The sequence below is a fragment of the Scyliorhinus torazame genome, chromosome 7 (assembly GCF_047496885.1).
Source record: "Scyliorhinus torazame isolate Kashiwa2021f chromosome 7, sScyTor2.1, whole genome shotgun sequence".
NCBI classification, from domain to species: domain Eukaryota; kingdom Metazoa; phylum Chordata; class Chondrichthyes; order Carcharhiniformes; family Scyliorhinidae; genus Scyliorhinus; species Scyliorhinus torazame.
In genome coordinates, this window is record NC_092713.1 from 300,872,421 (window position 1) to 300,886,853 (window position 14,433).

Here is a 14,433-nt window from a genome sequence, read left to right on the forward strand (position 1 = left end):
TGGAAAGAGCACCCTACCCAAGGTCAACACCTCCACCCTATCCCCATAACCCAGTAACCCCACCCAACACTAAGGACAATTTATCAGGGCCAATCCACCTAACCTGCACATCTTTGGACTGTGGGAGGAAACCGGAGCACCCGGAGGAATCCCACGCACACACGGGAAGAACGTGCAGACTCCACACAGACAGTGACCCAAGCCGGGAATCGAACCTGAGACCCTGGAGCTGTGAAGCAATTGTGCTAATCACCATGCTACCGTGCTGCCCCTGTACCTCTCCTGGGCATGTTTGATGGGGACAGTGCAGAGGGAGCTTTACTCTGTATCTAACCCCGTGCTGTACCTGTCCTAGGAGTGTTTGATGGGGACAGTGTAAAGGGAACTTTACTCTGTATCTAACCCAGTGCTGTACCTGTCCTGGGAGTGTTTGATGGGGCCAGTGTAGAGGGAGTTTACTCTGTATCTAACCCCGTGCTGTACCTGTCCTGGGAGTGTTCGATGGGGACCGTGTTCAATGGGGACCATGTTCGATGGGGACCGTGTTCGATGGGGACCATGTCCGATGGGGACCGTATTCGATGGGGACCATGTTTGATGGGGACCGTGTTTGATGGGGACCGTGTTGCCTGTCGTGGGAAGACCTGTGATAAGATAATAAAGTGACACACAACAAATAAAATTCAAGGGATGGTGCGCAAATAAAATTTAATACTTTGACAATACAATAACATGATTCTTTAAAACATTGCAATAGTTTATTTAATAAAGGTTTAATAACCAGTTAACATTTTAACGCAGTTGGCACTGGAATAGCTGACATAAAGAGGAATGTCAGAGCCTCAGTTGGATGTGTGGTGACCAGATGCATTAAGCTGGAATTGCGGACACACTAACACACGAATGAGTGGCCTCGCTGTGGATTTGTCACTGGATTTATTACCCAGAGAAAACCACATCACGGCAATTTTAGAATTCAAATTCAGTTTCAAAAATAATTCTGGAAAAAGTTGCTCTTGGGAAAATGGATTGTGAAGCCTTCCGATTTGACATAAAAATCCAACTGGTTCCCTGATATCCGTTTGGGAAGGAAATGTGTCGCCCTTACCCAACCTGGCTTACTCCAGAGCCACACCAATGTGGTTGACTCCCAAATTATTGTGAAGTGACTGAGCAAGAGGTCGAGTTTGCATCAAACCTGCTGCCAAGGAAAAGGTTCACGATCACCTTCTCAAGGTAACTAGGAATGACCAATTCAGAAGGGGGTGGCATAATGGTATTGTCATTGGACTAGTAAACCAGAGACCCAGGTTCAAATCCCACCATGGCAGATGGTGGCATTTGGATTCTTTTTTTTTAAAGAATGGAGTTAAAGTTGACTGTGAATCATGAGGGTCATTAATGCCCTTCAGGGAAACAAATCTGCCATCCTCCTGTGCTGGCCTACACGTGACTCTAGAGACACAACTTTGCCCCCAAATGAACGAAGCTGCATCACAATCACAAGTGAGAAGGCAGCTCACCACTAGCTCCTCATGGCAATTAGGAATGGGCATAAATGCTGGCCCAGTCAGCGATGCCAACATCTCACGAATGGCGACAAAAAAAGTTAACATTGACTTTGGGGGCATCGTTGACACCTCGAGACTGAATTTAAAAGAGGCAGGTGCTGAGACTGGGCCGTGGCCTAGTGTCCAGGCTGGGCCATGGCCCGGTGTCCAGGCTGGGCCGTAGCCTAGTGTCCAGGCTGGGCCATGGCCCGGTGTCCAGGCTGGGCCGTGGCCTGGTGTCCAGGCTGGGCCCCTGACCTGGCGCCCAGGCTGGGCCGTGGCCTCGTGTCCAGGCTGGGCCGTGGCCTAGTGTCCAGGCTTGGCCGTGGCCCAGTGCCCGGGCTGGGCCGTGGCCCAGTATCCAGGCTGGGCCATGGCCCGGTGTCCAGGCTGGGCCGTAGCCTAGTGTTCAGGCTGGGCCATGGCCTGGTATCCAGGCTGGGCCGTGGCTAGTGTTCAGGCCGGGCCGTGGCCTAGTGTTCAGGCCGGGCCGTGGCCTGGTATCCAGGCTTGGCCGTGGCCCGGTGCCCGGGCTGGGCCGTGGCCCAGTATCCAGGCTGGGCCATGGCCCGGTGTCCAGGCTGGGCCGTAGCCTAGTGTTCAGGCTGGGCCATGGCCTGGTATCCAGGCTGGGCCGTGGCTAGTGTTCAGGCTGGGCCGTGGCCTAGTGTTCAGGCTGGGCCGTGGCCTGGTATCCAGGCTGGGCCGTGGCCTAGTGTTCAGGCTGGGCCGTGGCCTAGTGTTCAGGCTGGGCCGTGGCCTGGTATCCAGGCTGGGCCGTGGCCTAGTATTCAGGCTGGGCCGTGGCCTGGTATCCAGGCTGGGCCGTGGCCTAGTGTTCAGGCTGGGCAGTTGTGTCCGAGCAGCTAGTTTGACCAGCTATGATTTGTCACTCCTTTGATTGAGGTTCTTGACTTCAATGGCTGCTTCCTACAATTAGATGGCTTTCATTTCTAAATCACTGACCCTTTGACAAATGCTGAGTTCACTGATCAGAGTGGAGACAGCAGCACAGTTTCTATCGCTGGGCTCTGCTACAGAGGTGGGGGAGACAGTAAATCAAACTGTAACTGTTCCCTTGACAAAATGTTCTCTGGCACTAACTGACTGCACCTCTCCATAAAGAAACATCACTTGGGCAAGTGACTGAATGATTGGGAGCTGTGAAAGTTGAGCTTTGTTATAGCTGCAGGATTCTGCATTGGAGTTGGTACTTTTATAGATTTTTTAAAAATCTGTGATGCAGAAACCACATCATATAAAAGTCAGCGAATATAACAGATAGCTACCTTTCTGCAAATTAATTCAGCGCGTTGGGTGATATGCTCAATAGGGCCAAATAACCATTAATGAAAAATGACAACAGCTTAATTACACACTTTCAATCAATTTAACATAACAGCTCCTGAATAAAAGTAAATAAAATCAAAATCAAGAAAAAGCTAACGGCTGCATTGAGCATAATCTCTCGTAGTGTGTTTAGAGGTGGAGAAGGCATTTAATCGAGCAGGTGGGTGGCAGGTGACTACCTCTACCCACTTTGCCATCCTCCCACTCCAATAAGGTTCAGGGCAGGAAGTCTCATGGCTGTCCTTCCCACCCCGCCACCTATTGAGGTCCTTAAGTGCCTGATGGGGGGACCCGGCAAAAGGTGGGTGGAGGTGGAGGGAGGGGGGCGCTGAGAGCCAATCCCCTGCTCTTGCTCCTGACCATCCCCTACACATCCCTACGCCTTCCAAGCCCACAATTCCCGCCACCGTGAAGCCCCTCCCACCATTACTTACCTGTGGGCTGGGTCATTCTGCAATCCTGGGCCTCTGCTGGATGTCATTCAGGCAACAGCCATGGCCACATTAGTGGCGCTGCTGAGCAAAATGGCCTCCTCTCCCACGCTGAGCAAAATGGCCTCCTCTCCCACGGTCCTGATCCCAGGAAAAGGCCCACGGCTGGCTTATCAGCTGCCTGATTTACTTTTTTTAATAATCTTTATTATTGTCACAAGTAGGCTTACATAAACACTGCAATAAAGTTACTGTGAAAAGCCCCTCGTCGCCACATTCCGGCGCCTGTTCAGGTACACGGAGGGAGAATTCAGAATGTCCAATTCACCTAACAGCACTGTGGTAATACCAGGTATTGCAGTACCTGAGAGGTGGATGCCTATTGGCTAGACCTAGGAGTCTACCATTGGCTAACGCACATAGCTCCGCCCTGAGAGGCGGGGTATAAGAACCAATGCCGTCCCAGCAGCCTTCACTTTCTGTATTGAAGCTGCTGGGTACAGTTCTAGCTGATTAAAGCCGATTATAGTGTGACTCTCCTTGTCTCACGAGTAATTGATTGTGCATCAAGCACGTCTTTCGGGACTTGTGGGAGCACCCGGAGGAAACCCACGCAGACACGGGGAGAACGTGCAGACTCCGCACAGACAGTGACCCAAGCTGGGAATCGAACCTGGGACCCAGGAGCTGTGAAGCAACAGTGCTAACCACTGTGATCCGGCGGGCCGTCTCCAATGAAGACAACGCGGATCTCTCGCTGAATCTGCAGCCGACAGGCGAGCCCCCCCTGCCACTTCCAGAAGGTTCCACCCATCAACTCTCCCATTGAAGCTCCGCCCTCTACAGTCCCAACGCAACGTGACCCTCGACCTTCCTAAAACCAGGGCAAAACTCACAAAATCTGGGAAATGGAAATAAAAGCAGGAAGGGCTGGAAATGCGCATCGGTGGCGAGACGACGGTGCTGAGGGGGTTTCCCTGGAGCTTCTGAGCAGCCGATTGGGAGAATTGTCCAGGGGCATTGCCAACCATCAATAGCAGGGACAGAAATGAGTAACCTCTGAAAATAAACAGACGGTTAATCACATTACCAGACTTTAGGATGGATGCAAGGGTCCTCACGAGGGTCCAAAGGGGGATTTACCAGAATGGTTCAGGGTTGAGGGAGTTTAGCTGTTAGGTTAGGTTGCAGAAACTGGGATTGATCTCCATGGAGCGAAGGAGACTGAGGGGAGATTTGACAGAAGTGCAGAACATTGTGTACTTGAGGCATCATGGTGGCACAGCGGTTAGCACTGCTGCCTCACAGCGCCACCGACCCGGGTGCGATTCTGACCACGGGTGACTGTGTGCGGAGTCTGCACGCCCTCCCCGTGTCTGCGTGGGTTTCCTCCGGGTGCTCCAGTTTCCTCCCACAGTCCAAAGATGTGCAGGTTAGGTGGATTGGCCATGATCAATTGTCCCGAAGTGTCTAAAGATGTGTAGGTTGGGTGGGGTTGCGGGGATAGGTCAGGGGAGTGGACCTGGGTGGGAAGCTCTTTCAGAGGGTCGGAGCAGACTCGATGGGCCGAATGGTCTCCTTCTGCACTGTAAAATCTATGATCATGATATGATGGGGAGATGCCGGCGTTGGACTGGGGGTGGACACAGTGAGACGTCTTGCAGGTTAAAGTCCAACAGGTCACCTGATGAAAGAGCCACACTCTGAAAGATCGTGATTCCAAATAAACCTGTTGGACTTTAATCTGGTGTTGTAAGACTTCTTACAATGATCATGACAGGTTCAGATGAGGCAGGCAAAGTATGCTGATCTCATTAGCCAATGAAACAAGGGCTAAAGGACACAGATTTAAGGTTTTGAGTAAGAGACACAGTAGAGGGAGAATAAGAAGAACATTGCTGCCCCCAGGGGTACAGGAAGTGGAGGTATCAGTCGTTTCGAAAGGAAATTGAATGCAAACCGGAGGGAAATTGAAGGGCTACAGAGTGGGGGAATGGGATTCACTGTGTTTCTCCACAGAGAGTGGGAATCGACCCAATGGATTGAATGATCTCCTTCTGTGCCACACCGACTACACCATCGCTGAGATATCGACACTTTTGGCAGGCAGAGAAGCCCAGGACACAGTTAAAAGCTCCTGAGGCAAGAATCCAGGAAGGTTTAGCTCTGCAACTCTCCTGGTCCCTGTCAAGGTTTCGGAATCCTTTGGGCCGACACCCAACTGAGCTGGCAGGCCCACTGTCGCCTGAAAGCTGACCGCGGTGGTTTACCTGGGACATCTAGGAAATGGAGTGTGCGCAGCTCACTCTGCCTGGGAGTGAGGGGTGGGTAGAGGAAGGGGGAGCAGCGGGGAGGGGAGGGTAGGGGGGGTGGGGGGTGGCAGCATGCAAAATGTCAGCGAGACAGCGGGTGAGTAAAGGAGTCAGCCGTTGTGATGTCGAGCATGGCCTTCAACATTGTAGGAAAAGGGCCAACTTGACGGAGAGAGGGAAATTTACATGCATGAAAAATATATTCCATTTCTGAAGCTGCAATAATATCATTCAGGACGATGGGCGGGATTCTCCGCTACCCCAGCCCCGTGTTCCTCGAGGGCGGGCCGTTCGCTGGTGACGGGATCCTTTCTTCCTGCCGTTTGTCAATGGGATTTCCCACTGAGGCCCCCCCCCCCCGCCGCTGGAAAGCCCACAGACAGGGGTGCGCTGCCGCTGGAAAAGAGAATCCCAACGGCCAGAGAATGCCGGCAGATTTTAATTGACAATTGTCGAAATCCTGGAATTCCACCCCTGACAGGACTGTTGGATGGACTGGTGTCTCAGGAAGGCAGTTCGCCATCACTTTCTCGAGAGCAATTAGGGAAGAGCAATAAGCACCAACCTTGCGAATGATGCTCACACCCAGAAATAAAAAGAAAAGTCGATGCCAGGTGTAGGTGGGGTTACTTAATACCTTACTCCATTAGACAATTCCAGCTTAATTGGACAATATCTACCACTGACCAGAAGCAGCCTATCCCACCCGCCATCAATACTTTATCGCTGCACCACAGATGGACCACCCACTAAACGTCTGTGGGCGGATGCCCGTTCGAGTCCCTGTAACGGTGAAGGCTGCAGTTGTGAGCCTCTACCCGGAAGGTGTGCAACCTCGCCTTGACTGAAGTCTCCATGCTGAGGTTGTCCACGTGCTGGGTGCAGCGGAAGAAGTGGATGAAACCGTTGCGATAGTTCTTGTTCATCCAGCCATACAGCAGGGGGTTGGCGAAGGTCGAGCACATGGCCACTACGTGAAAGACGCTGTACAGCAGCTTGTATTCGGTGAACTTAAAGAGGCGCTTGTCCAAATCGCTGGCAAGCTGGAAGGTGTGCAAGGGTAACCAACACACTGCAAAGACCACCACCACCATCACAAGCATTTTGGTGGTTTTCCTCCGCCTGTAATGGCTGTCACTCCGCGCACAAGGGCTAACGTGGTTCTTTAACTTGATCCAGATTCTAATGTAGGCGTAACTGATGATTCCCAAAGGCAGCACGTACTGTAGGATGAACATCGAGACACTGTAGATGGTTCCATCGCGAGTGTTCCCACTGGGCCATTTCTCAGAGCACACGACGATCTGCAGGTTGATGGGTTGTAAGTCGATGACCTTGTATTCTCGGAAGATAGCCAATGGTCCGGCAAGGACAGCAGACACCAGCCAGGTCATGGAAATGGTGATGAAACTGAACTTCTTGGAAATCCGGCTGTCCAAATGGAAGACGATGCATCGATGGCGGTCCAGAGCGATCACCGTTAGAGTTAGAGTAGACACGTGGACGCTTAAAGCCTGGGCATAAGGGACCAGGTGGCAAAGGACAGCTCCGAGTTTCCATTCGTCCAAGAGAGTGTAAACCAGGGTGAACGGCAAGCAGAGTGTGTCCACCATGAGGTCAGCCAAGGCCAGGTTGGCAATGAAGAAGTTGGTGACAGTTCGCATGGTTTTGTACTTGACAATCATATAAATCACCAGGGAGTTTCCTACCAACCCCAGGAGAATGATCAATGCGTAAGCTGTAATGAGTGTGATCTGGACGCCCAACAACTTGGTACTCTCGACCATAGACGGGTAGACCTTGTTTTTGGACTGGCCAATGGTCACCGAGTGCCACTCACCGGAAATGTTCCATTGGCTGCCATCTACAATGTCCGTGCCATTGTCTGCACTGGTTGGCTGCGTCGTGAGAGGTTCGGACTTGACCTGGTGCTGCTCCCTGTGAATAACAAGGACATCGTTAGAGCGCGGAACAACTGAATCAAAATGTTCTGAGGCGAGGCATCTCGCGCCTCTTAATCAGACGTGTTCCTTCATACCTTCGCTCAAAATCTACTCATTAACCTGTTAGAAGTGTGAAATAATAACATCACGGAGAGAGCATTCAGAGACCAGACTGAACAATGGGATCACCAGGGATGGAAATGGGATGGAACCATGGTTCAAAACGGGTACAGAAAAGGAAATAGGGGACTAGAATGATCTGACTTCAACAAGAGAGAAAAAATTAGAGGCTGAAAGGGAGCGAAGCAACAACAAAAAAAATGATCTTGTCATGTGAGAGTACCTTTTAAGAAATGGAGCTGCTCATGTTACTGGAGTGATGTCAGAGTGTGGGTGGAGCTGAGCTCTACTTCCGCTTTTTAGTTTCAGTTTGAGAACAAGCTTGGGGGTGTCTGTGTTTTTCAGTGATCTGCATCTGGAGTTAAAACAAAGGGCTGTACTGTTGATCTCTGCCATCCAAAGACTATCTATGGATCATTTGGTGAACCCAGAATTGTAAACGGTCTCAGTATTGAACGTAAACCTAATGAAGGTTTGTTAAATCTTCTGGATGTTAAAAGGACAGCTTACAGGGTTACTTAGGGTTGTAGTCTTTGGGGGTGTATTTGAATTAATGGTTGCTTAGATGTTCACTGTTTGTTTTAAAAAAGGTTAACATGCGTTCCTAGAATAAACATTGTTTTGTTTTTAAAAATACTTGTCCTTTTCTGCTGTACCACACCTGAAGAGTGGGCCATGTGCTCCCCATACCACAATCTATCAAAAGTTGTGAGTCAGGTGAACTCCATGATACACTTTGGGGTTCTCTAAACCCTGACCCATAACAATATACACTTTAAATTTGGAGTTTATAAAAATCTCTAAAAATTTACCACCCAAAGCAGTTTAAGTTGTTCCCATTTTTGGACCAGAGGGGGAACCGCCCGTTATCGATAATTCTCGTCACTGAAGAAATACTGAACCTCTTCATTTACCTTTCTCTGGTGACTTTAATGTGCAATTGATGTACAAATGTAACAAATTCTTCAAAACAACATGGGGGGGGGGGGGGACCAAGGGCAAGATATCACCTGTGCCAAGAAAACAGCAGAACTATCCGAATCGACCAACAGGTGAAGATTTTTAATCACTGAACATCTCTTCGTCCCCCGAATTTGGACATATGTTGGCCGTTTCTTCATCGCTGGATCAGAACCCTAGCATTAACGGCATCTCCAATGGTACAAAAAGGTCGCTCGCCACTGCCACCTTCTCAAGGGGCATGCGTGGATGGGTAATAAACACCGGCCTTGCCAGCAACACCCAGAGTGAATGAAGAGCAAAAAAGCATTGCCAAAAAAGACGGGTCACAACTGGAAATGAAATTGAGGACGAGGACGAGGAACTGTACAATTATGTAACACTATCAATACTCTAAAGATAATTTATGCATGAAGACAACAATAGGTACGGAACAACCTGCTGATCCAGAGCTCATTATTACAGCTCTCAGGAAGGCTTCAAAGTGCTTCACCAAAAAGTTAATTGCTTTGAAGTGTAGCAATTTTAAAATGGCAAATGCAGCTGCCATTTACAAACAGCAAATCCTCGCAAACAGCAACGGGATGAGGGGACCAGATTATCGAGAGCTTTTCTGAGCAGTCATATAGGTTGAATTCTTCAAAACTTGGTGTGAGGTAAGTACCATATTTTATTATATTATTATTTTTTATAAAAATTTAATTTAGTTGTTAGCCAGATCTTGGTAGAAAGTTAGAGGAATGGCAGGGAAGGGAGTGCAATGTTCCTCCTGCAGGATGTTTGAGGTGAGGGATGCAGTTAGTGTCCCTGCTGATTTTACCTGCAGGAAGTGCTGCCATCTCCAGCTCCTCCGAGACCGAGTTAGGGAACTGGAGCTGGAGTTGGAAGAACTTCGGATCATTCGGGAGGCAGAAGGGGTCATAGATAGCAGCTTCAGGGAATTAGTTACACCAAAGATTGGAGATAGGTGGGTGACTGTAAGAGGGACTGGGAAGAAGCAGTCAGTGCAGGGATCCCCTGCGGTCGTTCCCCTGAGAAACAAGTATACCGCTTTGGATACTTGTGGGGGGGACGACTTACCAGGGGTAAGCCATGGGGTACGGGCCTCTGGCACGGAGTCTGTCCCTGTTGCTCAGAAGGGAAGGGGGGAGAGGAGCAGAGCATTAGTAATTGGGGACTCGATAGTCAGGGGCACAGATAGGAGATTTTGTGGGAGCGTGAGAGACTCGCGTTTGGTATGTTGTCTCCCAGGTGCAAGGGTACGTGATGTCTCGGATCGTGTTTTCCGGGTCCTTAGGGGGGAGGGGGAGCAGCCCCAAGTCGTGGTCCACATTGGCACTAACGACATAGGTAGGAAAGGGGATAAGGATGTCAGGCAGGCTTTCAGGGAGCTAGGATGGAAGCTCAGAACTAGAACAAACAGAGTTGTTATCTCTGGGTTGTTGCCCGTGCCACGTGATAGTGAGATGAGGAATAGGGAGAGAGAGCATTTAAACACGTGGCTACAGGGATGGTGCAGGCGGGAGGGATTCAGATTTTTGGATAACTGGGGCTCTTTCTGGGGAAGGTGGGACCTCTACAGACAGGATGGCCTACATCTGAACCTGAGGGGCACAAATATCCTGGGGGGGAGATTTGTTAGTGCTCTTTGGGGGGGTTTAAACTAATGCAGCAGGGGCATGGGAACCTGGATTGTAGTTTTAGGGTAAGGGAGAATGAGAGTATAGAGGTCAGGAGCACAGATTTGACGTCGCAGGAGGGGGCCAGTGTTCAGGTAGGTGGTTTGAAGTGTGTCTACTTCAATGCCAGGAGTATACGAAACAAGGTAGGGGAACTGGCAGCATGGGTTGGTACCTGGGACTTCGATGTTGTGACCATTTCGGAGACATGGATAGAGCAGGGACAGGAATGGATGTTGCAGGTTCCGGGGTTTAGGTGTTTTAGTAAGCTCAGAGAAGGAGGCAAAAGAGGGGGAGGTGTGGCGCTGCTAGTCAAGAGCAGTATTACGGTGGCGGAGAGGATGCTAGAAGGGGACTCTTCTTCCGAGGTAGTATGGGCTGAAGTTAGAAACAGGAAAGGAGAGGTCACCCTGTTGGGAGTTTTTTATAGGCCTCCTAATAGTTCTAGGGATGTAGAGGAAAGGATGGCGAAGATGATTCTGGATATGAGCGAAAGTAACAGGGTAGTTATTATGGGAGACTTTAACTTTCCAAATATTGACTGGAAAAGATGTAGTTCGAGTACAATAGATGGGTCGTTTTTTGTACAGTGTGTGCAGGAGGGTTTCCTGAAACAATATGTTGACAGGCCAACAAGAGGCGAGGCCACGTTGGATTTGGTTTTGGGTAATGAACCAGGCCAGGTGTTGGATTTGGAGGTAGGAGAGCACTTTGGGGACAGTGACCACAATTCGGTGACGTTTACGTTAATGATGGAAAGGGATAAGTATACACCGCAGGGCAAGAGTTATAGCTGGGGGAAGGGCAATTATGATGCCATTAGACGTGACTTGGGGGGGATAAGGTGGAGAAGTAGGCTGCAAGTGTTGGGCACACTGGATAAGTGGGGCTTGTTCAAGGATCAGCTACTGCGTGTTCTTGATAAGTATGTACCGGTCAGACAGGGAGGAAGGCGTCGAGCGAGGGAACCGTGGTTTACCAAGGAAGTGGAATCTCTTGTTAAGAGGAAGAAGGAGGCCTATGTGAAGATGAAGTGTGAAGTTTCGGTTGGGGCGATGGATAGTTACAAGGTAGCGAGGAAGGATCTAAAGAGAGAGCTAAGACGAGCAAGGAGGGGACATGAGAAGTATTTGGCAGGATGGATCAAGGAAAACCCAAAAGCTTTCTCTAGGTATGTCAGGAATAAGCGAATGACTAGGGAAAGAGTAGGACCAGTCAAGGACAGGGATGGGAAATTGTGTGTGGAGTCTGAAGAGATAGGCGAGATACTAAATGAATATTTTTCGTCAGTATTCACTCAGGAAAAAGATAATGTTGTGGAGGAGAATGCTGAGCCCCAGGCTAATAGAATAGATGGCATTGAGGTACGTAGGGAAGAGGTGTTGGCAATTCTGGACAGGCTGAAAATAGATAAGTCCCCGGGACCTGATGGGATTTATCCTAGGATTCTCTGGGAGGCCAGGGAAGAGATTGCTGGACCTTTGGCTTTGATTTTTATGTCATCATTGGCTACAGGAATAGTGCCAGAGGACTGGAGGACAGCAAATGTGGTCCCTTTGTTCAAAAAGGGGAGCAGAGACAACCCCGGCAACTATAGACCGGTGAGCCTCACGTCTGTAGTGGGTAAAGTCTTGGAGGGGATTATAAGAGACAAGATTTATAATCATCTAGATAGGAATAATATGATCAGGGATAGTCAGCATGGCTTTGTGAAGGGTAGGTCATGCCTCACAAACCTTATTGAGTTCTTTGAGAAGGTGACTGAACAGGTAGACGAGGGTAGAGCAGTTGATGTGGTGTATATGGATTTCAGCAAAGCGTTTGATAAGGTTCCCCACGGTAGGCTATTGCAAAAAATACGGAGGCTGGGGATTGAGGGTGATTTAGAGATGTGGATCAGAAATTGGCTAGCTGAAAGAAGACAGAGGGTGGTGGTTGATGGGAAATGTTCAGAATGGAGTACAGTCACAAGTGGAGTACCACAAGGATCTGTTCTGGGGCCGTTGCTGTTTGTCATTTTTATCAATGACCTAGAGGAAGGCGCAGAAGGGTGGGTGAGTAAATTTGCAGACGATACTAAAGTCGGTGGTGTTGTCGATAGTGTGGAAGGATGTAGCAGGTTACAGAGGGATATAGATAAGCTGCAGAGCTGGGCTGAGAGGTGGCAAATGGAGTTTAATGTAGAGAAGTGTGAGGTGATTCACTTTGGAAGGAATAACAGGAATGCGGAATATTTGGCTAATGGTAAAGTTCTTGAAAGTGTGGATGAGCAGAGGGATCTAGGTGTCCATGTACATAGATCCCTGAAAGTTGCCACCCAGGTTGATAGGGTTGTGAAGAAGGCCTATGTAGTGTTGGCCTTTATTGGTAGAGGGATTGAGTTCCGGTGTCGGGAGGTCATGTTGCAGCTGTACAGAACTCTGGTACGGCCGCATTTGGAGTATTGCGTACAGTTCTGGTCACCGCATTATAGGAAGGACGTGGAGGCTTTGGAGCGGGTGCAGAGGAGATTTACCAGGATGTTGCCTGGTATGGAGGGAAAATCTTATGAGGAAAGGCTGATGGACTTGAGGTTGTTTTCGTTGGAGAGAAGAAGGTTAAGGGGAGACTTAATAGAGGCATACAAAATGATCAGGGGGTTGGATAGGGTGGACAGTGAGAGCCTTCTCCCGCGGATGGATATGGCTGGCACGAGGGGACATAACTTTAAACTGAGGGGTAATAGATATAGGACAGAGGTCAGAGGTAGGTTCTTTACACAAAGAGTAGTGAGGCCGTGGAATGCCCTACCTGCTACAGTAGTGAACTCGCCAACATTGAGGGCATTTAAAAGTTTATTGGATAAGCATATGGATGATAATGGCATAGTGTAGGTTAGATGGCTTTTGTTTCGGTGCAACATCGTGGGCCGAAGGGCCTGTACTGCGCTGTATTGTTCTATGTTCTATGTTCTAAGGCAACACTCAGTGCCGACAAGGCAGCACTCAGTGCAGACTAGGCAATGCAGACAAGGCAGCACTCTGTGCAGACAAGGCAGCACACAGTGCCGACAAGGCAGCACTCAGTGCAGACTAGGCAATGCAGACAAGGCAGCACTCTGTGCAGACAAGGCAGCACACAGTGCAGACAAGGCGGCACTCAGTGCAGACAAGGCGGCACTGAAGAAGCTCTCTTTTTATGGCCCCTAATTCAAGGCAAAGTGTGAGATCCACTCACACAGACAGAAAGAGAATGAAAAGCGCACACACAGACAGATAGACAGAGAGAGAGAAAGAAGCAGAGGAAGAGAGACAGACACATCGATAGAGTGACAAGGTGAGGCAAAAGAGAGATCCACACCGAGACAAACACTCAGAGATAGTTAAAGAGTGAGGTGGAGCCAGAGAGAGAGAGAGAGATAGAAAGAGTTGGAGAATCAACCGAATAGATACAGTCTGTGTGTGGGCAAAGAGACACAGAGTGGCAGTGATGCATATGGGAAGAAAGAAGGAGATGGAGAGAGAAGGAAGAGAGTTAAATACTTCCAGCCATTGTTCCTGAGCTGAAGTAGCAAAGGGTTTCTGCAGATTAAGTACAGTGAGTGTGTTCCCCACTTGAATAGGATGAGACCGAGGAGCCTCTTGTTCATGTTCAATAGGGATTCAATTAAATCATAGGGACACCCCTTTCAGCTGACTTTTGTCATTAACGTTAATCATCTCACTCTCAATAGGAAAGCTCTCAATTTCAGCCTTGAAATCTCCAGTTGACTCTCAGTCTCAACAGTTTCTGGGTATGGGAGGCGTAGATTTCCACCCCCTTTGTGTGAAGAAATGCCTCTTCACATCATCCTGAACGGCCCAGCTCAAATTTTAAGATTTTGTGCCCCTTCTTCTGGATTCCGCCCTCCCACCCCCCCCCCCCCCCCCCCCAGCAGAGGAAGGAAGTTCTCTCTGTCGACCCTATCAAGTCCTTTAATCATTCTAAACACAACCATAAGAATGCGAATTTGCCTTTAAGAGTGCCTTTAATCAAATAAAATATCCCAAAGTGCTTCACACCAGCACTGACACTATTACACCAAAGCACAAAGGAATTACTAGTATCAG

At 49.3% G+C, this 14,433-nt stretch overlaps 1 protein-coding gene across 1 annotated transcript in view; it reads right to left on the minus strand.

The window, feature by feature from the left end:
* Nucleotides 1-691: 691 nt before the first annotated feature.
* Nucleotides 692-14,433, minus strand: part of LOC140427126 (neuropeptide Y receptor type 2-like) — a 44,332-nt gene continuing 30,590 nt past the window's right edge. Inside the window, exon 2 of the mRNA XM_072512664.1 lies at nucleotides 692-7,581. Within this exon, the coding sequence (XP_072368765.1) occupies nucleotides 6,393-7,581 (1,189 nt within the window). The 3' untranslated portion in view covers nucleotides 692-6,392. The remainder of the gene's footprint in view (nucleotides 7,582-14,433) is intronic.